Source organism: Odocoileus virginianus, chromosome 17, assembly GCF_023699985.2.
Source record: "Odocoileus virginianus isolate 20LAN1187 ecotype Illinois chromosome 17, Ovbor_1.2, whole genome shotgun sequence".
Classification (NCBI taxonomy): domain Eukaryota; kingdom Metazoa; phylum Chordata; class Mammalia; order Artiodactyla; family Cervidae; genus Odocoileus; species Odocoileus virginianus.
In genome coordinates, this window is record NC_069690.1 from 4,552,061 (window position 1) to 4,578,674 (window position 26,614).

The window sequence follows — 26,614 nt, forward strand, 5'->3', positions numbered from 1 at the left end:
TCAAAAACATTGCTAGGAAATATATAAAGGAAGTTAAATCTTGTATCAATAGTTAGAATACAAATGAACAAACAACATACGATTCCATAATCAACATGTTAACAAAAATTAAAGTGTGATAACAGCAAATAGTTCACTTTTTTAAAATTTAAATGGTGTCCAACTGGATGAATGTATTATTATTATCCATTCTCTAATTGATGGACTTTTTAGAATTTCTCCAGTCTGTTTTTTATAATGACATTTTACATATCTCCTCATCATAGGGTATATATACTGTCAACTTTCTTAGATACTGTAAAATTGTTTCCAAACTGGTTGTACCAATTTATGCACAACACTAGTATATAAGCACTTCTTTTCTTCTACATTCTTAACAACATTTGCTGTTATCACACTTTAGTTTTTGTCAGTATGTTCAATATTAAACTATAACACTGAGGTAAAAGATAAAAATAATTTGTAAGGCTATCCTTTGCCTTATACTGTTCGTGTGAAATCATAAATATATAAGAGTAGGTGTTATTAAGGAATAAATGTAATGGCCTCAAATCCTGAACAGGAAGGCTACCTTAGCTTTAGGATACTGGTTCCTGCTGAGAACAATGGAGAAAGCTTTCAGCCAAGTGTATAATGTTTATTTGTTAAATAGGTAGATACCAATGAGTGTCTATTTAGGTGTTCTTTGTATTATTGTTTTTCCTTTTTTTTCCTTTTTTTCTGTATCTGGAATTTTTATGACTAAAGGAAAAAACTGTCAAAAGTTAAGAATCATTATCCTATGTTATGCAAGGCTATGACTGTATAGACAGGGCAGGCAGATGATGCTGACTTAAGCTCTAGAATCACTTTTGAAGAAATCTCCTGATGTTTTCCCTTCTTCTTGTTTACTTTTCTCACTATGCCCAGCCATCTATACATTGACCTATTTATTTTTGCTGCGGGAGTCTAGCTGGCTGCAGTCCATGGGTTCACAAAGAGTCGGACACGACTGAGCAAATAAGCACACACACTCTGTACACACTTTATTAAATTGCATATTACACTAGTTACATTTATTTATATGTTGTTTTCACCATAGAGATGATGGTAGGTAGTGGCAATATCTTATCTGTATGTCCCTTTGCATAGTTCAGTGAATAACAAATAGTAAGCACTAAATACATATTTGGTAAATGAAGTGATGGATGACTTAGCAAATTTCAAAGGAGGAAGCAATATATAAAGGGCAATTACTAGTATTAACTTTTACCTACATTTTAATTTTGATGTTCTTGCCAGAATCTAATAATAGGTCATCTAGTTAGATTTTATGCATTAGTGTATGGCTATATTTTGCTATATATAACCTTTGAACGTAAACCAACAGTGATTTCCATTAGAGTTTTGTTTATCTTAAACCAAAAAGAAACCTGAAAGAAGGTAATCCAGGGCTGGCATGGAGGTTCCTCATGCTTTAAGTATCTTTCTGCTCCACCATCTTTATTGAGGTAGCTCATGAATCAAGATAACTTAAATTCCAGCAAGCTTTTCTTTCTTACCTCCTTTCTTTTTCTTTTTTCATTCTTTTTTTTTCTTCTTTCTTTTAATTAAGACTTAAGTGAGAAGGAAAAGGGACAAGAAGCACCTACCCCTACTTTTGAAAGACTTGCTGGAAGTTCCCTGCAAGTTTGCCTTCCATCTCCTTGACTAGTACATGGTCATATGGCCTCATCAAGCTGAAAAGGAGGCTAGGAAATATCTTTTAGCTATTTGATGATGTTTTTAGCTAGAAATTGTGGTTCTGTTACTAAAGAACAAGGAGAGAGTAAACATTGAAATAGTAATACAACTATCAGTCTCTGAAATTTTAACCAATTATGGGTACTAAAAAGAGACAGTAGAAAGAAGTGGGTTCCAGAGCATGCTTTTTAGTTTATTATTTGTTTAAGCTTGCCCATAAACAAACCAAAAATTAGAATTTTTTGTATTCGACCCAATTCTTGGCAACCTTAGTTTTGGTCTCAAGTACAAAATATCAAACAAAAAGTTGACATTAAGTCAGATTTATTAGAATTTTCTTGCATTTTTCTTCTTCCTTGTCACATATTTTTAAAAACTAAGAAATAGTTTGAATTTTGGTTCTAGGGATATGCTTACAAATTTGACACTGGCTAAAGTGCCAGCTTTCCTTGGGGAAAAAAGTGAGGTGGTGGAAGATCAAGAAGATAATGTTTAATGGAAAATTAATTCATAAATATTTATCAGACCTTTTTTGATCATGGTCACTGTTCCGGATATTGATTCTTTTCACTGGGTTGTAAAATAATGTATAATTATTCTTTGGAGATTTGTAAAAATTGCTTCACATACATCCTTTCCATTCCAGGCTCTAAATTATCTTGGAATTCAGCCCACAAAAGAGCAACACCAAGCCCTGAGACAGCAAATACAAGTAGACCCAAAGGGGACAGTGTCTTTTGGAGGTAACGTGAGGTTCATCATGTTGCATCATCACAGAAACTTGGTCAAAGAGTTGCTGTGGCCCATATTCATTAAGAGTGCCTCTTCTTTAGAAGGAAGAAAAGAAAAACAAAAACCACTTCTATTAATATGTCAAGTTCCTTAAAGGGTGGGACTTTGTTGGTGGCTCAGCGGTAAATAATCCACCTGTAAAGCAGGAGATGCGGATTTGATCCTTGGGTCATGAAGATCCCCTGGAGGAGGGCCTGGCAACCCACCCCAGTATTCTTGCCTGGAGAATCCCATGGACAGAGGAGCCTGGAGAGCTATATACAGTCCATGAGGTCTCAAACAGTCAGACACAACTGAAGCGACTGAGCATGCACATAATGCCTTAAACAGTATTCTAAAAACTCAAAATTACTGGCCTAACTGAGTCAACAGAAAGGAGAGCTTTCTTAGACTCTTTCAGCTTTAAAATATCATTCTATCATGTTATGGTCTATTTTTAATTTATTGCATAAATGTTACTTTAGTAATAACTAAAGAAATAATACAAAATACAGAAGCCCTAGTTCTGCTATTATGAAAGTCTAAACTTTTTTTTCAACCAATATGATATAATAATATCATAGACCGCACTATTGGAAATGTTGATGGTTTTTCATTAACTGATAATATAAATAATTCTATATTTATATAGCTTTTTTCTTCTTTCTCTTAGGATAAATTCCCACAAGTGGCTTAGACTTTTCATATGTATTGATAAATTGTTTTTCAGAGAGATTTTACACGCATACAGATTTTACACGCATATTTGTTCTGCCACTAGTAATGTTTGAATGTAACTGTTTTTTGTATCCTTAACAGCATTAAGAATTTAATAATTTTTTTATAGAGTAGATGCAACATTGTATCATTCTAAAAGCATCAGCATTGCTAAAGAAAGAAATTTGGGGTTTTGAAGTGCTAAAAAAATATATTTGCTCCCCTCTCCTTTTGAAAATCACCAAATAATGAGAACAAGAAACAGAAATACATGTACAACCAGCATGTATAAGGACAGAAAGTAAATGAGGACAGTAAATGAATTAGTGAGCAGAGGCATGTAAAGCCCAAGTGATTGAAAAGACAGGGGAATCACAGCAGGAACAAGCCAATTCCTATAAAGGTTTAGGAATTGAGAGCATCAGGTACTTAAGGCTGGGTGTAGGCAGGGCATTTAGAACAGAGTTGTTAGGAATCTATTTAAGGAGCAATTAGGTATGCTTTTCCCTGCCCTCTTTCAAGCAATCCAGCAACTACCACTCCCTTACCCTTGCAGAGGAAAATAAGTCTATCCTCTTGAGAACTTAAACCAGATTGATTCTGCACCTATAGTTGCCAGCAGCTAGGGAATTTAGGGATATGTATGGTGAATTATCTCTCACAACACACACTCAGATTGCTCAGTGATATTTGCAACCATATTCATACCCTATGGGTAGGGTAACCAGTTGTAGGAGTTTCTCCAAAGAACCTGAACAAGACATCAAAATAGTTGGCTACCTGAAGTGAAACCCACTGGCTAACAAAGAGAGTTATGCACACAAAATTTCCAATCAATGATTTAGTACCTAATTTTTCTTGAATGTAAACTTAAAGCCAGGATTTAAGAGACATTTGGAGAAATCCTTCAATGTAGAATGTAAAGCCCCAAAGTGGCAGATAAATAGAAAAAGAGGAACTCAGAAAAAAGGAATATTGCAAGAGCAGAGAACTTCAGGTAAACCATATATTAGAAACAATAAACAAAACTAAGCTTTCCATGAAATAAAGTAGGATATTGTAAAATAGGAACAATTAAAAAGATCATTGGAAAGTAAAAATATAATAGCCAAATTTTTTTAAAAATTGAAGATAGATGAGCATGTCTAAAGAAACTTACAGTTTGCCAGGTTGGCATTAGGCAGTGTTATATAACAACCAAGAGAATATGTCTTTGAGTCAGACTTTAAATGCTCTGCTACTTATTTGCCAAGTTGACTTAGCCGCAAACTATAAAATGGAGAGGATTAAAGGGTCTATCTCAGAAAATTCTGGAGATGAAATTACAAAGTGCCATTCCTAGCATTTGAGGCAGTTACAGAAACATTCACTGCTATTATTATTATTACTGCTACTACTATTGTTGTTGTTATTAATCCTATTTAAGTCAGTTAAATTTTAACCGTTATTATAACATATAGCTTCAACTTCATGTAGAGAAAGGTAAAGTTTACTTAGATAAGGTTAAGTGCTGTATTCTTACTGAAATGTGTTCCGTTTTAGATTTTGTCCACGTTGCCAAAAACTTGTTTTGCTTGCAATTGGATGAAGCCAGTGTCAATGCACATGAAATTACCAGCATATTAAATTCACAGGTAGAGTATGCCCTATAGAATTGTCTTAATTGCACTTAAGTCATGTCTTAAATGGACTTCCCTGGTAGCTCAGCTGGTAAAGAATCCGCCTGTAATGCAGGAGACCCGAGTTTGATTCCTGGGTCGGGAACATCCCCTGGAGAAGGGATGGGCCACCCACGCCAGTATTCTTGGGCTTCCCTGGTAGCTCAGACAGTACAGAATCTGCCTGCAGTGCAGGAGACCTGGGTTTGATCCCTAGATTGAGAAGATTCCCTGGAGAAGAGCATGGCAATTCACTCTAGTATTCTGGCCTGGAGAATCCCCATGGACAGAGGAGCCTGGGGGGCTACAGTCCACAGGGTCACAAAGAGTCGGACACGACTGAGTGATTAAGCACAGCACAGCACGTCTTACGTGTTACATGTCACATACATATGCTTGCTTGTTTTTTAGAAAATAAGTTAAGCAGATTAAACGTGCTTCCTGGGTAAATATATGAAATACAGATAATTTAAAAATCAAAAGTGAAATTTTGTCTTGATCTCCTTTATCCTCCTCTCTCACTATGCCATTATGATACTCTCGTCTTTAAGTTTACCACAGAAGAGTACTATATCTGAAATGTTAACCCTAAAATATTGCAGTCTGAACCATCCTTGTGTAGTCAGCACCCACACCAAGAAACGCAGGGTTAAAGAGACCACTGGGACCCTGATGTCTCCACTCCCACGCTCCTTTCTAGTTCTCTATGCTGACCCTCCCCACCCCAAGTCAAGGTAACAGGCTACTCTTTGGCCCTCCAACAACATAGATCTGTTCTTCTATTTTTGTGCTTTATCTGAAATGAAGTCATGAAGTCTGTTAACTTCGTAAGTCATTTGTTCTATAAAACTTTGATATTTTTATTGTCAAATCTTTCAGTTCTTTATGGATATTTGGTACATTATTAAGGAAGATCTTTTCATTTTATAGTATATATATATAACATACTCTTTATAAGTAATTTTTGTTTATTCATGAGGTTGGGCCTCAAATAAATAACCACTTGCCCTTATTCATCATCATTTATTCAGTAACTATCCTTTTCCACTTTTGCAGCTAATTTAAAATACAGATTTTAATATGTCCTAAATTTCATATGAATACTCAAGATATTTCTAGACAAACCACTCTATTTCATTGGTCTATTTCTTTCTGCCAGGACAGTATTATCTTGATTACCCTAGCTTAATAGATCTAGGTTGATATCTGTTAGGTCAAGTCTTTCCTTCTTTTGCTAGCTTCTTGATTTTTATCTAACTACATGATCTTTAGAATCATTGTGCAATGGTAATGAAAATTCAGTTGGGACTTTCTGTTTTTAATTGGAATTTTATTGACTATAGAGGATGGTTTGAGAGAAGTGAAATGGTTTATTTCTTCATTCATTTAGGTCTTTGTTGATGTTTGGAAAGAGGAAATTATATCTTGCTTCATAGTGGTCTTGAATATTTCTTGTTAAGTCAAATAGGTAAACTATAGTTTTTGATGCTATTGAAACTGGGACTTTTTTTTAGTCATTATATTTTCTAATTTATTAATAAAAATTGATTTTTGAATGGCTATTTTGTGTGATGCCACTGTACTGAACTCCCTCATTCTAGTTATTTTTCAGTTATTTATCTTGAGTTTTCTAGGTAGACATTTGAAGTTAATTACTTTTGTCTCTTTCACAATTTTTTACTTTTTCTGAATGCTATTGAATAAGAGCTACAAAATGGAGCAAGAACCTAATTTCCATGATATTTGAGCCATTTTCCATTTTTAATTTCTGAAAAAGAAACTACCATTATCTTACTTAATGAACAAGTTTTATGGTTAGCCATTGAACTACATATGTTTGTACTGTACAGGTCCACTGCATCACAGGTTTTTTTTCAGTATTATATACTATAGTACTACATAATCCAAAGTTTGTTAAATGCCTGGGTGCAAAATCACAGATGTGGAGGGCTTACTGTAAAGTCATACTCAGATTTTCCACTATGTAGAGGATCATTGCCCCTAACCCCTCACATTGTTCATGGGTCATCCAGTTCTGCTGAAGCAATTTAAATAATAGAAACTTTACCTGTTCCTTGAAGGCTTGAAAATGTTTCATATGCCAAGTGATTGGGGCCTAGATCTTTCAGGAGAGGGGATGTTTCCTATATAATGTCTTCTAAGGTGGCTTTATTCAAATGTTTGTTCTCTTCTTGGGTAATGTTGTTGATCTACATTTTCCTAGAAAAAAATTCTTTTCATCAAGATATTAAAATCTATTAAACATTAGCATGGATTTTTTTCAAATTTTTAATCCTTATTTTTGATGATACTGCTTTTTATGTTATAGATATACTGTACAATTTTTTTTTTTTTATTCCATCACACAACTTATGGGATCTCAGTTTCCAAATTAGGAATCAGACCCAGGCCTCTGCAGTGAAAGCAATGAATCCTAACCACTAGACCACCAGGGAACTCCCAACACAATTTTTACAGAGTACTCACACCCACAAGTTTTTTCTCTGTCCTTAAGTGTTTGACTGTGGTGGGCCTTTGTTGCTGAGCATGGGCGTTCCCTAGCTGCAGTGAGCAGGGCTGCTCTTGGCTGGGGTGCGTGGGCTTCTCATTGCAGAGCACCGCCTCTCTGTGTACTGGCTTCAGGACTTGCAGCATCAGGGCTCAGTGGTTGTGGCACATGGGCTTACTTGCCCCGTGGCGTGTGGGATCTTCCTAGACCAGGGCTTCAGCCTGTGTCCCCTGCATTAGCAGACAGAGTCTTAACCACTGGACCAACAGGAAAACCCCATATCCCTAAGTTTTTATAGGTAATATTTTAATAATCACTCAACAGTATATAATTTTTCTGTTGTGGATATGTCTTTGACTTATTTTAAACTGTTTTAAACATTTTCTAGTGATATACTATAGTTCCCTTTTGGTTATTGATTTCTAGTTTAATTTAGAGGGCCATATTCAGAGACATATTCACAGACATATTTAATTCAGACATATTCTGTGTGGTATTAATCCTTTGACCATATACCCAGCATCTAGTCAATTTTATGGAATGTTTTCTGTTGTGTGAAAAGCACGTATGTTTTACAGTTGTTGGGTGCAGTGCTTTCTATGTGTCAGGTCAAGGTTCAGATCATGTGATTCAAATTTTCTATTTGAAAATTTTCCCTTTCATTACTTATTTTTTTTTGTTGTTGTTGCCTTTTATTGTATTGTCTGTAACTGAGAGACAGATGTTTTAAAATTTCCTCCATTTGGCTCTGCTAATTTTTGCTTTGCATATCATGAGCTTTTATTATTATTTTTATTTTAGAGTTGTCATAGTCTGACAGGTTGTTGAATCTCTTCATCTTGAGAATGTTTCTTGCTTTAAAACTACCTTAGTCTAATTGTGTAATGGTTGGTTGTTTGGTTTGGTTTCCAATTATTATCAACATAGTTTTTAAAAGTTATAATTAAAATGTATTATTATATTAGTTTCAGGTGTATAATATAGAGAATGAGTTTTATACATTATGAAATGATAGCAACAATAAAACCAGTTACTACCTATCATGATAAATGTTGTTACAATGTTATTGACTGTATTCTCTATGTATACATTATATCCCTATGACTTGTTTATTTAATATATTTGGAACTTTGTATGTCTTAATCCCCTTCACCTATTTCACATCCATCCCCACCTGTCTCCCCTCTGGCAGCCACCTGTTTGCTTTCTGTATGTATAGTCAATTTCTGTTTTGTTTTATTCCTTTTGTTTGTTTTGTTTTTTAGGTTCCACATGTAAATGAGGTCATATGGCATTTTTTTTTTTCTGAATTATTTCACTTAGTGTAATACCCTTCATGTTTACCCATGTTGTCACAAATAGCAAGATTCCTTCTTTTCATGGCTGAGTAATAATATATATATGTTGTATAATGTTAAATATATAACATCATATATATGCATGTGTGTGTGTGTTTATATATATGTTTATACACACATACCACATCTTTGTTTGTTCATCCATTGACAGACACTTAGGTTGTTTCCATGTCTTAGCTTTTGTGAATAGTGCTGCGACACATCTTTGTAAAGTCGTGTTTTATTTTTCTCCAGATAAATACCCAGAAGCGGACTTGCTGGGCTGGATGGTAGTTCTCTTTTCGGTGTGTAAAAATCCTTCATTTGTTTTGGCTGTGGGGCCTTTGTTGCTCTGCACAGGCCTTCTCTAACTGTGGTGAGCAGGGCCTGCTCGGGTTGCAGCACCGAGCTTCTCACTGTGGTGGCTTCTCCTGTTGCGGATCCTGGTGCTGGAGCCCCCAGGCTTCAGTAGTCGCAGTTCGTGTGATTCAGTAGTTGTGGCGCCCAGGCTCCAGGGCACACATGCTTCCATAGTTACAGTGCCCTGTGGTATAGATTCTTCCTCTGCTGGGGACTGAACCTGTGTCCCCTGCATCGGCAGGCAGACTCCCAACCATTGCACCACTAGGGAAGTCCTCTTTTCAGTTTTTTGAGGAAGCTGCATACTGATTTCCAAAGTGGGTGCAACAATTTACAATCCCACTGACAGTGTGAGAGTTTTCCTTTACTTCACATCCTTACCAACACTTATTTATAGTCTTCTTGATAATAAGCATATGATATGTGTGAGGTGGTATCTCAGTGTGGTTTTAATTTACATTTCCTTGATGATTAGTAATGTTTAGTACCTTTTCAAGTTCCTGATAGCTGTCAATATATCTTCTTTGGTAAATGTCTGTTCACATCCGCTGCCCATTTTTAATTGAGGTTTTTGTTCTTTGATAATGTGTTGTATGAGTTTTTTTGTATTTTGATATCAACCCCCTTATTGTATATATCATTTGCAAATAACATCTCTCATTCAGTAGGTTGCATTTTCATTTCATTGGTGTTTTCATTTGCTGTACAGAAGCTTTTTAGTTTGATTTATTCCCATTTGTTTATTTTTGCTTTTGTTGCCCTTGCTTGAAGAGAGATACCAAAAAAAAAAAAACTGTGCTACGGCTGATGTCGAAGAGTATACTGCTTATGTTTCCTTCTAGGAGATTTATAGTCTCAGGTCTTACAGTTTTTAAGTCTTAAATTAACTTTGTGTTTCTTTTTGTATATGGCGTAAGAAAATAGTCCAGTTCCTTCTTTTGTGTGTAGCTGTCCCATTTACCAGCACCACATACTAAAGAGACTCTTCTCTCCATTGTGTTCTCTTGCCTCTTACGTTGTAGATTAATTGACTCTCTAAGTGTGGGTTTATTTCTGGGCTCTTGATTCTGTTCCATTGACCTATGTATCTATTTTTGTGTCAGTACCAAACTGTTTTGATTACTGTAGCTTTATAGTGTATGCTTATGTTTTGGACTGTGAAACCTCCAACTTTGTAATTATTTTTCTCAAGATTGCTTTGAACGGACTGATCACTAGAAGGGAAATAGAATATGTAATTTTAAAAAAAAAGCCTCCCTACAAACATAAGTCCAGGAGCAGATGGCTTCACAGATGAATTCTACCAGACATACAAAGAACTTTTACCAATCCTGCTCAAACTCTTTCAAAAGACTGAAGAGAAAGGAACACTCCCAAAGACATTGAAGTCATTACCCTGACATGAAAACCAGACAAAATTACCACCAAAAAGAAAATTATAGGCCAATATCTTTGATAAATGTAGATGCATAACCTCTCAGCAAAATATTACCAAGCTGAATCCAACAGTTCATAAAAAAGATCATATATCATGATCAAGTGGGATTCATTCCAAGTTCACAAGGATGGTTCAAGTGCACAAGTCAATCAGTGTGATATACCACATCAAGAGAAGAAGTAAAAAAACCACATGATCATCTCAACAGATGGAAAAAAGCATCTGATAGAATTCAGCATTCATTCATGATAAAAAACCCTTACCAAACTGGATGTAGAAGAAACATATCTCAATGTAATAAAAGCTGTGACAAACCACAGCCAATAGAATATGCAATGGTAAAAAGCTGAAGGCCTTATCACTAAAATCTAGGACAAGACAAGGATGTCAGTTCTCACCACTTCTTTTCTACATAGTATTAGAAGTCCTGGCACTGCAATCAGATAAAAGATATCCAGATTGGAAGGAAAGAGATAAAGTTCTCATTATTTGCAGATGAAATGATATTATATATATAGAAAACCCTAAAGAATTTCCACAAAATCTACTAGATCTAATAAATGAATTCAGCAAGGCAATAGGGTGCAAGATTAGCATTTAGAAATTGGTTGTATTTCTTTACACTAACAATGAAATATCAGAAAAGGAAAGTAAAAAAGCAATAACTTTTAAAATCACACCAAAAAAAAATGATGCTTAGAAATGAACCTGAACAAGGAGGTGAAAAACTTATATAACTATAAGCATTAATAAAGGTAATTTAAGATGATTCAAAGAAATGGAAAGATATTATATGTTCTTGGATTGGAAGAATTAATATTATTAAAATGGTCATACTACTCAAAGCAATTTACAGATTTAACCCGATCTCCATCATTTACCCATGACATTTTTCACAGAACTGGAAAAAAAAAATCCTAAACTATAGAATTGCCATGAAACCCAGAATCGCCAACCAATTCTGAGGAAAAAGAACAAAGCAGGAGGCATAACCTCCCAGATAGGTATCATAATCAAAACAGCATATATTGGCACAAAAACAGATACAAAGATCAATGGAACAGAATAGAGAGCCCAGAAATAAACCCATATACCTATGGTCAGTTAATCTTTGACAAAGAAAGATAGAATATGATAGGAAAAAAGACTTAAATATCTGACAAGACTCCGTGGAACTCCTAGAAGAGAACTTTGGCAAAGTATGCTTTGACATAAATTGTACCAGTGTTTTTTTAAGTCAGCTTTCCGAGGCAGTAGAAATAAAAACAAAAATAAACAAATTAGGACTTAATCAAACTTACAAGCTTTTGCACACCAAAGTAAACCATAAACAAAACAAAGAGACAGTCTATGAAATGGGGGAAAATATTTGCAAACCTTGCAACCAAGGGCTTAATTTCCAAAACATAGAAATAGCTCATAAAACTCAACAACACCAGATAATCCAATTGAAAGTGGACAAAAGACCCAAATAGACATTTCTTCAAAGACATACAGTTGGCCAATAGGCACACGACAAGATGTTCAACATCATCAATTATTAGAGAAATGCAAATCAAACTACTATACCAGACACCAGTCAGAACAGCCATCATTAAAAAGTCTATAAATAACAAATGCCAGAGAGGGTGTGGAGAAAAGGGAACTCCTGCACTGTTGGCGGGAGTGTAAGTTGGTGTAACCACTATGGGAAACAGTATGGAGGTTCCTCAGAAAATGGAAAACCATGTGATCCAGCAATCCTGCTGTTAGACACCTTAGCCAAACAGTACATGTGCCTTCATCGAGCACTATTTACAATGGCCAGGACATGGAAACAATGTAACTGTCCATCAACAGGTGAATGGACAAAGGAGATGTACATATATACAGTGGAATACTACTCAGCCATAAAAAAACAGAAGTAATGCTGTTGCAGCAAGGTGGACGCACTTAGAGAGATTATCATACTCAGTGAAGTAACTCAGAAAGAGAAGGACAAATTCCACATGGTATCCCTTTTATGTGTTAATAGAATCTAAAATATGGCACAAATGAACCTATCTATAAAGTAGAAACAGACTTGCAGGCATAAAGAACAGACTTGTGGTTGCCAAAGACAAGTCAGGGGAGGACTGGACTGAGATTTTGTGGTTTGTAAATGCAAACTATTATTCTCAGAATTTTATCATCTTTCCTGTCTCTTTTAACTCTTATTTCTCTTCCATATTGCCCTAGAATGTTACCCCGATATGTTATAATATCAAGGTTAAAAATCTTTCCTTAGTAACCCTATCATTTTGCTACCCCCAAATTTAAATAAATTCAAATGTAGTTGTTTTAACTCACTATGTTCATAAACTCTTACATATTAAAATTTTCTTCTGAATTGGTTTGTCATTATACTGTTGATAAACAGTCAAAAAATTTAAGTTTTATATATGAATTTTGATAAAATTCTTAAAGGTAATTTTTAAAATGTGAATTCATATTTCAATGAGTTGGAAGGATTATTTGCAATCCAGTTCTGTCATTTATAAGATTTCCATATATGCATGGGCCTATTCTACTGGTTGACTTGGCTTCATAAGTCTTGATATATTTTCCCACCTTGTTGTTCTTTTCAGATATTACTTTGGCTATCTTATCTATATAAATTTTAGCCAGAATCTTGCTACTTTGAACTTATGGATTATTTGGGGGAAAATCAACATCTTTATGAGTTTAAATCTATCTGTGAACATGTTTTGGCCTCTTATTCATCTATATCTTCTCAATATATAATGTATAAGTGTATAACACACGAGGTATTTTTTCCAATACAAGCCTTATTAATCTCTGTTATATTTATTTCCAGATATGTCACACTTTTTTGCCATTATAATAAAGTGGTTTTTTTTAAGACTTTATTTTAGAGCAGGTTTGGTTTCACTGCAGAATTAAGGGGAACATACAGAGATTTCCTAAATACCCACACCTCTATACATGCTTAGCCTTGTCTGTTATTGACCTCCTCCTTCAGGGTGACACATTTGTTATAATTGATGAGCCTTCGTTGACACAGCATAGTCACCCAAAGTTTGCAGTTTACATTATGGTTTATTCTTGGTGTGTACATTCTGTGTAGGTTAGGACAAGTGTATAGAGACATATAGCAATCATTATGGTATCATACAGAATATTTTATTACATAAAAGATTCTCTGTGTACTGTGTATCATGTCTCTACAGCCTTACCACCCCCCCCATCCAAATCCATCACAACCACTGATCCTTTTATTGTCTCCATAGTTTTGCCCTTTCCAGAATGTCATATACTTAGAATCATACAGTATACAGCCTTTTCAGATTGGCTTCTTTCAGACAATAATCTGCACTTAATGTTTCTCCATGTCTTTTCATCTCTCTTATCTGGATGGTGATTTATCCATTTACCCACTGAAAAACATCTCAATTGCTCCTAGTTTGGGTAGTTATGAATAAAACCTCTGTAAATGTCCAAGTGCATGTTTTTCTGTGGACATGATTTTTCAACTTCTTTCTGTAAATACCAAGAAACTTAATCGATGGATCATATGTTAAAAGGATGTTTAATTTTGCAAGAAACTGCCAACTCTCTTCCAAAGTGGCTGTATTGTTCTGTATTCTCACCAGTGATGAATGAGCATTCCCATTGCTGAGAATGAGAATTCCCAAAGACCTGGTGGTTTGGGAACTCGGGGAAATTACTCAGTTGTCCCCGAAGTGAAGCACTGATTTAGCAAGACTGATTCTGTAGCTTTTAGAGTAGGAAGACTGAAGCAGTAAGAGCACAGTTTCCTCCCTCTCATCTCGGTGTTACGTTCTTACCCACCTTTGTGACAGCAGGACATTGTTTCCCAATTGCCAAACAGTATTAGAAGCCACCATGCCCATTTTGATGAGGGAAGGCAAAGGTGGTGGGGAGCTTACATAAGCCAGGTAGGGAATGAGCATGCAGAGCTTTCTTAGCAACTGCAAAGAAATACTTGGTCTCCAAATTAGTAATTTACTTCCCTTTTGTCAATACCAATATGATTTTAGAGCAAATAAGAATGTATGCAGTATGTTGCATTTTGATAGCAAGAGCAAAGTGCTGATGGTAATTGTACAAGGCCTATGTGCCAATAATTTCCTGTTTGTAGCTTCAGATCAAATATTGTGCAAGAATCATTATATCAGTTTATAAGAATTCTTCTGTAATATTCTGCTTGTCAACACACAGAAGAGTCCCCATTAAATGTTGGCTTTCCTTTTTTTTCCACCTGAATCCATAACTCCATGATAAGAATCCATTTTTACTTCACCACACTCACATATGTAACTGAAGCAAAAGTCTCAAAGCGTTACTTAGCCTTTTTTACATCCTTGTGTTCTTATTTAATACTCAGTTCGAGTCCAGTAAATATTAGGTCTTATAATTTACTAATGAGTTATTGAAAATACTGTTAAAAATCACTGCTTGTCAAGTAGCTTACCAGAAAAAAACTCTAAAAATATTTTTAGTATTATTCCCAAGGTTTTTTTTGTTCTATTTTATTTGTTTGTTTTAGGTAACACTATAGTGCTTCATATGAAGTAGTATATCAGTTGATCTAAGGTCAGGCTACTGACATTCTGTGAAGATGGGGAAATTCCAGTGTGCTCACCCCCTCAACCATGTCATCTTAAAGAAGAGAGTCAGATTTTATAATCCATCTGTTAAGAATGCTTGTTTTTTACCCATATGTTTCTCTGGTTTTTTGGCTTGTGTTTTCCTTTATTTTTTAAAAATATTTTTACTGAAGCATAATGGATACAATAATAAATAGAATCATACAATATGTACTCTTTTGTAACTAGCTTCATTTGCTGATCATTCTGTCTGACTCATAAGATTTCTTGAAATGCTATCTTTTAAGAAGGAATTGCTGAGTCAGTGTAAGTCCTACTTTTGTTTAGTTGACAAAAAACTTTTTGGTTTTGGAATAATATGGCATTTAGAACCAAAAATATAATTATCTTGCTGTGATTCTAGTCATCACTGCTATATTAAAAATATATTAAAAATTCACACAGTGCTACACCTGCAGCTGGGACAAGATTACATCTAGAAAAGGCAAGGTTGGAGCCTACATTTAGCAGTATTCTAAACTTAGCATCAGCAGACGATGGTCCATGATGATATGATGGGTTTACCACAGTAATCATGTCTCATAAATAGGTTATATTAAAATCACAACTGGGGTTCTTGCTCAATCAGTTAAGTGATTGTATTTTAACAAGGGGAATAGAATAGAATGGAAAATAGTAAAGTGAACTGTGTATAATAAAAGTGATAATGTTTAACTGATAATTGGGTCATGATATAAATGATATTTCTCACTGTGTGTAGCAGTAAACACTTTATAGTCACTCCACTATATCCTCATCTGTAAAAGATTACATGTATATTAAATAGCTACAGTGTATGTGGCATTGTTAGTTGCCCCAGCACATGTTATAAGAAAAATAAAACTCAAGCCTGTCCCTCAAGGAATTTAGGATATAATGTAAGAAAATTCATGTATACAAACAAAGTTTAAAAATGCCTTGTGATAGGGCCATAGTAATAATAGAACTTAGAGTACTCAGAGAAAATTCATAATGGAGGTGGCATTTGAGTGAGTTTTCATTTTTTGTTTTGGTGTTTTCTTGACTGTGCCACATGGCCTGCTGGACCAGGGATCAAACTCAGGTACCCTGTCATGGAAGCATGGAGTTCTAACCACTGGGCTGCCAGGGAAGTCCCTTGAGTGAGTTTTGAATCGTATAGGATTTTATCTGCTCAAGAGGTGATCAGAGTGATGAGTATTAGCATGAAAAAATAAATGTGTACAATGTGATAGTAAGCAGAGAATAATCTACTTTTTAAAAAAGATAATTGAGTACATGCAGATCAGAGAAGAAAGGAAGAGTAAATATTAAACTTAGACATTGACTAGATGCTGAAGCTGAAACTCCAATACTTTGGCCACCTGATGCAAAGAACTGACTCTTTGGAAAAGACCCTGATTCTGGGAAAGATTGAAGGTGGGAGGAGAAGGGGACAACAGAGGATGAGATGGTTGGATGGCATCACTGACTCAATGGACGTGTGTTTGGGTGGACTCCGGCAGTTGGTGATGGACAGGGAGGCCTGGCGTGCTGCAATCCATGGGGTCGCAAAGGGTCGGACACGACTGAGCGACTGAATTGACTGACTGAAACCGTAGTTAAGTTAGTAACCACTAAGGATAATAGTGATATCATCAAAGTGATATTTTAGAAATAGTAATCTTAAATAGTGTTGTCTATCTTGGAAGGGGTTAAAGTGATGGTTGGTAGTCTAGATGGGACCAGAGAAAGACTGTAAGTATGGATGAATAAAGAGAGGTGAGAAGAATGGGAAAGAAATGGAGAGACAGGTCTAAGACATTGACCAAAGCAAGTGTGCCGTCAATGAGGCATGCGTTTGAATGTCAGAGCAAAGGAGAATGAGTTAGAGGCAGTCCCCAAGTTTTTTATTAGGGTGATTAATGATATATGGTTCTTTTACTAGGAAGAAGGAATAAGAAGAGAAAGATAGAGAAGATGATGGGCTGTGTTTTGGAAAGAGTAAGTTCATGATGCTGACAGGTATAAAGAACCTAAAGGGAATAAGGAACTATACATCAGGAGAGAGCTTTGCGAATTATGTGGAGGGTGATAGTTGTAATAGCATGGCAGTGAATGTTATCCTCAGGGACAGCCTGTAGAGAAGGTGGCAGAAAAGGACAAACTTTGGGGAACCTCTCTTTTCTCCATTTAAGAAGTAGAAGTGAAATGAAGTCATTAGAAACAGCCTAAATATCCTGAGGGTAGATGAGATAGTAGAGTATCGAAAACCTAGGGAAGAGAAAGTTTCAAGGACAAATGGTTGAGCAATACTATGTGTAACAAAGTGGTTAACGAAAGTTGATGAGGGGCATATCTTTTTTCATAGCAGTCTCTTTGGTGACACTACAAGTAATACTACTGAAATGTCGGGAGGGAGGAAAGACATGTAAAGCAGAGTATAAGAAATAAAAGGATTAGGCAGGGCGAAATAAGGGAATACACAGAAATTTTAAGGAAAGGAGGTAGTTGGATGGGCTGGTTCATAATGGAAGGCTGTATCAATAAAATTAGACTGAAACAGAGCTTGTTCTGTTTAAGATGAATTGAGGTTGTGAATGTGGCCAGTGCAGTAGTGGCTATCCAGACTGGCACAAGTCACATAACTTAAAAATGATGATGGAGCAGTAGTGAAGGGAGAATTGAGGTGAGGCCCGCTGAGCGCAGTGCAGTGACTTTCTGTAGGGTCTCATGATACTATTGCAGACTTGAGAAAGCAGAGGAGAAATGATTTATAGTGTTATTTACCAAGTATCACAGAGGCCAGGGGGCCCAAGGGTTGAAAAGAATATCATGAGAACCAGGTAAGAAAGAGATGTAAGACAGTAAAGAGGATAAAGTTCAAGAGCTGGAGGTAGATTAGAAAATAGTTATCTGTCTGGAGTCATTTATGTTAAAAGCAACAGTTTATCTCATTTGATGCTGCTTGTTTAGTTGAGTCATATTTGGAAAGTCACTGACCACGAAGGGGCTTTTCAAAGAATTCACAAGTACTATCTATCGCCAGTTTTTGCTGCTTAGCCCTAAAATAACAATAGAGTTGTAAAACATTTTGTAAGTCATAGTTTGTTCTATGAATGTTAGTGTAGTGTTTTGCCTCCCAAAATGATACCATGGATTCTTTCATTCATGATATATGTTCATTTTAAACTCAAAAATGATGAGTACATGCCTAAAAACCCCAATCTATAATTTATCTTAGTAAATTTTTATAACTCTGTTATCTGGATTCTTATTTAAACTCTTAAATTCTGTTTATTTTTGCTTCTTAAGGTAACGAGGTAGAATAAGCAAATCTGAATGTTCAGTAGCTGTGTTTCCCAGAATGTGCTAGGTAGACATCAGTCCCATGAGATGGTACAAAATAAAGGAGGGTTGTGTGTGTAATATGATCAGAAAACTTGAGGAAAACAAGTCGTTATGTTACCATTTGGAATATTCAAAATGCTTATTAGCATATCAAAGCTACTAGAAGACCTGCAGGAAAGAAGGGTAACTTTTTCTAAATCTTTTATTTCTCTAACTTATCTGACCTGCAAGGACCACTACCACCGTCACCATCACCCTGTTACGGTTTTATGTAAAACTAATCTTTTGGAACACACTTTGGGAATATTGCTACATTTGAGATTGTATTCAGAAGTAATCTAAACAGTTTAAGAATTAATTCTGTGAGTACTTATGAAATAGAATAACAGAACAGATGAAGAATATGAGATCATATATATTATGGATAATGACCATAGATACACAAAAGCAAATGTGTCAGGGCAAAAGGAAGCAGGAGTTGGACTGTGAAGAAGGCTGAGTGCTGAAGAATTGGTGCTTTTGAATTGTGGTGTTAGAGAAGACTCTTGAGAATCCCTTGGACTGCAGAGAGATCCAACCAGTCCATCCTTAAGGAGATCAGTCCTGGGTGTTCATTAGAAGGACTGATGCTGAAGCTGAAACTCCAATACTTTGGCCACCTCATGCGAAGAGTTGACTCATTGGAAAAGACCCTGATGCTGTGAAGGATTGGAGGCAGGAGGAGAAGGGGACGACAGAGGATGAGTTGGCTGGATGGCATCACCGGCTCGATGAGTGAATTGTTACCCCAGATTATTTAATATTCTCTTTTATCTAATGAAACAACTCCAAAATAAGAAACTGAATCTTGTTATTGGAATGCAAAAGCCTAAGACTCATCAAAAAAGGAATTTTATGTTAGCTCTCATAATTAGTATCTAATGTATAACTTTTCTCTTGTATTTTGATATTGACAGTTTCTTCCCTGTGATTGCTTTGTTGCTGTCGTTCAGTCACTCAATCATGTCCACCTCTTTGTGGCCCCACGTACTGCATCACATCAGGTTTCCCTGTCCTTCACTGTCTCCCAGAGTTTGTTCAAACTCATGTTCATGAGTCCATGATGCCATCCAACCATCTCATCCTCTGTCACCCCCTTTTCCTCTTGCTCTCAATCTTTTCCAGCATCAAGGTCTTTTACAGTGAGTCGGCTCTTCGCATCAGGTGGCCAAAGTGTTGGAGCTTCAACTTAGCATCATTCCTTCCAGTGAATATTCAAGGACTGATTTCCTTTAGGATTGACTGGTTTGATCTCCTGGCTGTCCAACGGACTCTCAAGTGTCTTCTCCAACACCACAGTTCGAAAGGATCAATTTTTTGGCTCTCAGCCTTCTTTATAGTCCAGCTCTCACATCTGTACATAACTACTGGAAAAACAATAGCTTTGACTAGACCTGACTTTTGTCAGTAAAATGATGTCTCTGCTTTGTAATATGCTATCTAGGTTTGTCATAGCTTTTATTTCAAGGAACAAGTATCTTTTAATTTCATAGCTTCAGTCACCATCTACAGTGATTTAAGAGCCCAAGAAAGTAAAATCTGTCACTGTTTCTACTTTTTCCCCCTCTGTTTGCCATGAAATGATGGGACAAGAGGCCATGATCTTAGTTTTCTGAATGTTGAGTTTTAAGCCAACTTTTCACTCTCCTCTCTCACCCTCATTAAGAGGCTCTTTAGTTCCTCTTTGTTATTTGTCATTAGGGTGGTGTCATCTTCCTATCTGAGGTTATTGATACTTTTCCCGACAGTCTTGATTCCAACTTGTGATTCATCCAGCCTGGCATTTTTCATGATGTACTCTGCATATATATTAAATAAGCAGTGTGGCAATATACAACCTTGACATACTTCTTTCCCAATTTTAAACCACTCCATTGTTCTGTGTCTTATTCTAACTCTCCCTTCTTATCTTGCATACAGATTTCTCAAGAGACAGGTGATTCCTTAGAAACAGATGAAATGGAAAAGCTTAAGCGTGAAAGAAATGACGCCTTGGAAGAAGTGAATGCACTTAAGGTAATCTCCAATTTAGCTACCTTATATTTTCTTTTGTATAAAGAAAAGAAAGAATATTATCTTGTGTTGAATTCTGGAGTATCGAGACTTAGTTGTTGTTTTTGTTTTTTTTAAAAGAATATCAATATCAGATAGTTTAGTATAGGATATTAATATCGAATTAATATTTGTTTCCTCAGCTGACCTTTTTTTTTTTTTTTTTGTGGTTTTTGTCATACATTGAAATGAATTAGCCATGGATTTACATGTATTCCCCTTCCCGGTCCCCCCTCCCACCTCCCTCTCCACCCGATCCCTCTGGGTCTTCCCAGTGCACCAGCCCCGAGCACTTGTCTCAGGCATCCAACCTGGGCTGGTGATCTGTTTCACCCTTGATAATATACATGTTTCAATGCTGTTCTCTTGAAACATCCCACCCTCGCCTTCTCCCACAGAGCCCAAAAGTCTGTTCTATACATCTGAGTCTCTTTTTCTGTTCTGCATATAGGGTTATCGTTACCATCTTTCTAAATTCCATATATATGTGTTAGTATACTGTAATGGTCTTTATCTTTCTGGCTTACTTTGCTCTGTATAATGGGCTCCAGTTTCATCCATCTCATTAGAACTGATTCAAATGAATTCTTTTTAATGGCTGAGAAATATTCCATGGTGTATATGTACCACAGCTTCCTCATCCATTCGTCTGCTGATGAGCATCTAGGTTGCTTCCATGTCCTGGCTATTATAAACAGTGCTGCGATGAACATTGGGGTGCATGTGTCTCTTTCAGATCTTGTTTCCTCGGTGTGTATGCCCAGAAGTGGGATTGCTGGGTCATATGGCAGTTCTATTTCCAGCTTTTTAAGAAATCTCCACACTGTTCTCCATAGTGACTGTACTAGTTTGCATTCCCACCAACAGTGTAAGAGGTTTCCCTTTTCTCCACACCCTCTCCAGCATTTATTGCTTGTAGACTTTTGAATAGTAGCCATCCTGACTGGCGTGAGATGGTACCTCATTGTGGTTTTGATTTGCATTTCTCTGATAATGAGTGATGTTGAGCATCTTTTCATGTGTTTGTTAGCCATCTGTATGTCTTCCTAGGAGAAATGTCTGTTTAGTTCTTTGGCCCATTTTTTGATTGGGTCATTTATTTTTTTGGAGTTGAGCTGGAGGAGTTGCTTGTATATTTTTGAGATTAATCCTTTGTCTGTTGCTTCGTTTGCTATTATTTTCTCCCAATCTGAGGGCTGTCTTTTCACCTTGCTTATAGTTTCCTTTGTTGTGCAAAAGCTTTTAAGTTTCATTAGGTCCCATTTGTTTATTTTTGCTTTTGTTTCTAAAATTCTGGGATGTGGGTCATAGAGGATCCTGCTGTGATTTATGTCGGAGAGTGTCTTGCCTATGTTCTCCTCTAGGAGTTTTATAGTTTCTGGTCTTACTTACATTTAGATCTTTAATCCATTTTGAGTTTATTTTTGTGTATGGTGTTAGAAAGTGTTCCAGTTTCATTCTTTTACAGGTGGTTGACCAGTTTTCCCAGCACCACTTGTTAAAGAGGTTGTCTTTTTTCCGTTGTATATCCTTGCCTCCTTTGTCGAAGATAAGGTGACCATAGGTTCGTGGATTTATCTCTGGGCTTTCTACTCTGTTCCATTGATCTATATTTCTGTCTTTGTGCCAGTACCATACTGTCTTGATAACTGTGGCTTTGTAGTATAGTCTGAAGTCAGGCAGGTTGATTCCTCCAGTTCCATTCTTCTTTCTCAAGGTTACTTTGGCTATTCGAGCTTTTTTCTATTTCCATACAAATTGTGAAATTATTTGTTCCAGTTCTGTGAAAAATACCATTGGTAGTTTGATAGGGATTGCATTGAATCTATAGGTTGCTTTGGGTAGTATAGCCATTTTGACAATATTGATTCTTCCAATCCATGAACACGGTATATTTCTCCATCTGTTTGTGTCCTCTTTGATTTCCTTCATCAGTGTTTTATAGTTTTCTATGTATAGGTCTTTTGTTTCTTGAGGTAGATATACTCCTAAGTATTTTATTCTTTTTGTTGCAATGGTGAATGGTATTGTTTCCTTAATTTCTCTTTCTGTTTTCTCATTGTTAGTGAATAGGAATGCAAGAGATTTCTGCGTGTTAATTTTATATCCTGCAACTTTACTGTATTCATTGATTAGCTCTAGTAGTTTTCTGGTAGAGTCTTTAGGGTTTTCTATGTAGAGGATCATGTCATCTGCAAACAGAGAGAGTTTCACTTCTTCTTTTCCTATCTGGATTCCTTTTACTTCTTTTTCTGCCCTGATTGCTGTGGCCAACACTTCCAAAACTATGTTGAATAGTAGTGGTGAGAGTGGGCACCCTTGTCTTGTTCCTGATTTCAGGGGAAATGCTTTCAATTTTTCACCATTGAGGGTGATGCTTGCTGTGGGTTTGTCATATATAGCTTTTATTATGTTGAGGTATGTTCCTTCTATTCCTGCTTTCTGGAGAGTTTTAATCACAAATGGATGTTGAATTTTGTCAAAGGCTTTTTCTGCATCTATTGAGATAATCATATGGTTTTTATCTTTCAATTTGTTAATGTGGTGTATTACATTGATTGATTTGCAGATATTAAAGATTACTTGCATTCCTGGGATAAAGCCCACTTGGTCATGGTGTATGATTTTTTTAATATGTTGTTGGATTCTGTTTGCTAGAATTTTGTTAAGGATTTTTGCATCTATGTTCATCAGTGATATTGGCCTGTAGTTTTCTTTTTTTGTGGCATCTTTGTCTGGTTTTGGAATTAGGGTGATGGTGGCCTCATAGAATGAGTTTGGAAGTTTACCTTCTGCAATTTTCTGGAAGAGTTTGAGTAAGATAGGTGTTAGCTCTTCTCTAAATTTTTGGTAGAATTCAGCTGTGAAGCCATCTGGTCCTGGGCTTTTGTTTGCTGGAAGATTTCTGATTACAGTTTCGATTTCCTTGCTTGTGATGGGTTTGTTAAGATCTTCTATTTCTTCCTGGTTCAGTTTTGGAAAGTTATACTTCTCTAAGAACTTGTCCATTTCTTCCAAGTTGTCCATTTTATTGGCATAGAGCTGCTGGTAGTAGTCTCTTATGATCCTTTGTATTTCAGTGTTGTCTGTTGTGATCTCTCCATTTTCGTTTCTAATTTTGTTAATTTGGTTCTTCTCCCTTTGTTTCTTAATGAGTCTTGCTAATGGTTTGTCAATTTTGTTCATTTTTTCAAAAAACCAGCTTTTAGCTTTGCTGATTTTTGCTATGGTCTCTTTAGTTTCTTTTGCATTTATTTCTGCCCTAATTTTTAAGATTTCTTTCCTTCTACTAACCCTGGGGTTCTTCATTTCTTCCTTCTCTAGTTGCTTTAGGTGTAGAGTTAGGTTATTTATTTGACTTTTTTCTTGTTTCTTGAAGTAGGCCTGTAATGCTATGAATCTTCCCCTTAGCACTGCTTTTACAGTGTCCCATAGGTTTTGGGTTGTTGTGTTTTCATTTTCATTCATTTCTATGCATATTTTGATTTCTTTTTTGATTTCTATGATTTGTTGGTTATTCAGAGGCGTGTTGTTTAGCCTCCATATGTTTGAATTTTTAATAATTTTTTTCCTGTAATTGAGATCTAATCTTACTGCACTGTGGTCAGAAAAGATGACTGGAATGATTTCAGTTTTTTTTAATTTACCAAGACTAGATTTATGGCCCAGGATGGGATCTATTCTGGAGAAGGTTCCGTGTGCACTTGAGAAAAAGGTGAAGTTGATTGTTTTGGGGTGAAACGTCCTATAGATGTCAGTTAGGTCTAGCTGGTCCATTGTGTCCTTTAAAGTTTGTGTTTCCTTGTTTATTTTCTGTTTAGTTGATCTGTCCAAAGTTGTGAGTGGGGTATTAAAGTCTCCTACTATTATTGTGTTACTATTAATTTCCTCTTTCATACTCGTTAGCATTTGCCTTACATATTGTGGTGCTCCTATGTTGGGTGCATATATATTTATAATTGTTATGTCTTCTTCTTGGATTGATCCTTTGATCATTATGTAGTGTCCATCTTTGTCTCTTTTCACAGCCTTTATTTGAAAGTCTATTTTATCTGATATGAGTATTGCGACTCCTGCTTTCTTTTGGTCTCCATTTGCGTGGAATATTTTTTTCCAGCCCTTCACTTTTAGTCTGTATGTGTCCCTTGTTTTGAGGTGGGTCTCTTGTAGACAGCATATATAGGGGTCTTGCTTTTGTATCCATTCAGCCAGCCTTTGTCTTTTGGTTGGGGCATTCAACCCATTTACATTCAAGGTAATTGTTGATAGGTATGGTCCCGTTGCCATTTATTTTGTTGTTTGGGGTTCACGTTTATACCAACTTTCTGTGTTTCCTGTCTAGAGAAGATCCTTAAGTATTTGTTGAAGAGCTGGTTTGGTGGTGCTGAATTCTCTCAGCTTTTGCTTGTCTGTAAAGCTTTTGAGTTCTCCTTCATATCTGAATGAGATCCTTGCTGGGTAGAGTAATCTAGGTTGTAGGTTATTCTCTTTCATTACTTGAAGTATGTCCTGCCATTCCCTTCTGGCCTGAAGGGTTTCTATTGATAGATCAGCTGTTATCCTTATGGGAATCCCTTTGTGTGTTATTTGTTGTTTCTCCCTTGCTGCTTTTAGTATTTGTTCTTTGTGTTTGATCTTTGTTAATTTGATTAATACGTGTCTTGGGGTGTTTCGCCTTGGGTTTATCCTGTTTGGGACTCTCTGGGTTTCTTGGACTTGGGTGGCTATTTCCTTCCCCATTTTAGGGAAGTTTTCAGCTATTATCTCCTCTAGTAACTTCTCATGGCCTTTCTTTTTGTCTTCTTCTTCTGGGACTCCTATGATTCGAATGTTGGGGCGTTTCACATTGTCCCAGAGGTCCCTGAGGTTGTCCTCATTTCTTTTGATTCTTTTTTCTTTTTTCCTCTCTGCTTCATTTATTTCCACCATTTTATCTTCTAACTCACTTATCCTATCTTCTGTCTCTGTTATTCTACTCATGGTTCCCTCCAAAGTGTTTTTGATCTCATTTATTTCATTATTAATTTTTAATTGACTTTTTTTTATTTCTTCTAGGTCCTTGTTAAACATTTCTTGCATCTTCTCAATCTTTGTCTCCAGGCTATTTATTTGTAACTCCATTTTGTTTTCAAGATTTTGGATCATTTTTATTATCATTATTCTAAATTCTTTTTCAGGTAGATTCCCGATTTCCTCCTTTTTTGTTTGACTTGGTGGGCTTTTTTCATGTTCCTTTACCTGTTGGGTATTTCTCTGCCTTTTCATCTTGTTTAGATTGCTGTGTCTGGAGTGGGCTTTCAGTATTCTTGTGGTCTGTGGTTCCCTTTTATTGTGGAGGTTTCACCCAGTGGATGGGGTTGGACGATTGGTTTGTCAAGGTTTCCTGGTTAGGGAAGCTTGTGTCAGCGTTCTGGTGCGTGGAATTGGATTTCTTCTCTCTGGAGTGCAATGGAGTGTCCAGTAATGAGTTTTGCGATGGGTCTATGTGTTAGGTGTGACCTTTAGAGAGTAAATTTTGAGCTCGCATACTCATTATTTATATTCACAGATTCAGTGTGAACAGTGTGGTTTGTAATCATACCTTCTAATCTGACTACTTCTAACCCTTTTTTTTTCCTCACATTAGTGGGAAGGATTAAGAGCCAGTGAAGCAAGCCATGACAATTTTAGGTCCTCAGATGTTCACTGAAAAATACATTTTTTCCTATGTTCATGGGAATGCTTCAGGGACATCTTGTTTTGCTAACATAATATGAAATTTAATGCATTGAGATTTAAAGGAAATAAAAACACAATGTATTTCCCAAATATACTGTAAGATTTTAGATCTCTATATATGTTTTAATTTTGTGTTTAGAATATTAAATTTGCATCATAATTTTTATGGAAAGCCATTATATTTTTCAGGTCTTCAAGAAAAACAGTATAACTGCTTGTTTTCCACTCACTCATGATAGGAACATATTTAAATTTTTTCTGTGTTTATTTTTGGCTGTGCGTGTCTTCACTGCTGCACAGGCTTTCCTCTAATTGCAGAGAGCCGGGGCTCCTCT

At 36.1% G+C, this 26,614-nt stretch overlaps 1 protein-coding gene across 10 annotated transcripts in view; it reads left to right on the forward strand.

Moving 5' to 3' along the window:
• Positions 1–26,614, forward strand: part of STXBP4 (syntaxin binding protein 4) — a 217,841-nt gene that overhangs the window by 68,821 nt on the left and 122,406 nt on the right. For 9 of the 10 annotated variants that reach the window (XR_011492079.1, XM_070478469.1, XM_070478471.1 and 6 more), the window contains 3 exons: positions 2,369–2,465; positions 4,753–4,844; positions 20,430–20,525. Coding sequence is in view for 9 of the 10 variants with exons in the window: in XM_070478469.1 (XP_070334570.1) it covers positions 2,369–2,465; positions 4,753–4,844; positions 20,430–20,525 (285 nt within the window). In the remaining variant the exon portion in view is untranslated. The remainder of the gene's footprint in view (positions 1–2,368; positions 2,466–4,752; positions 4,845–20,429; positions 20,526–26,614) is intronic. The other variant, XM_070478474.1, reaches the window with a different exon arrangement.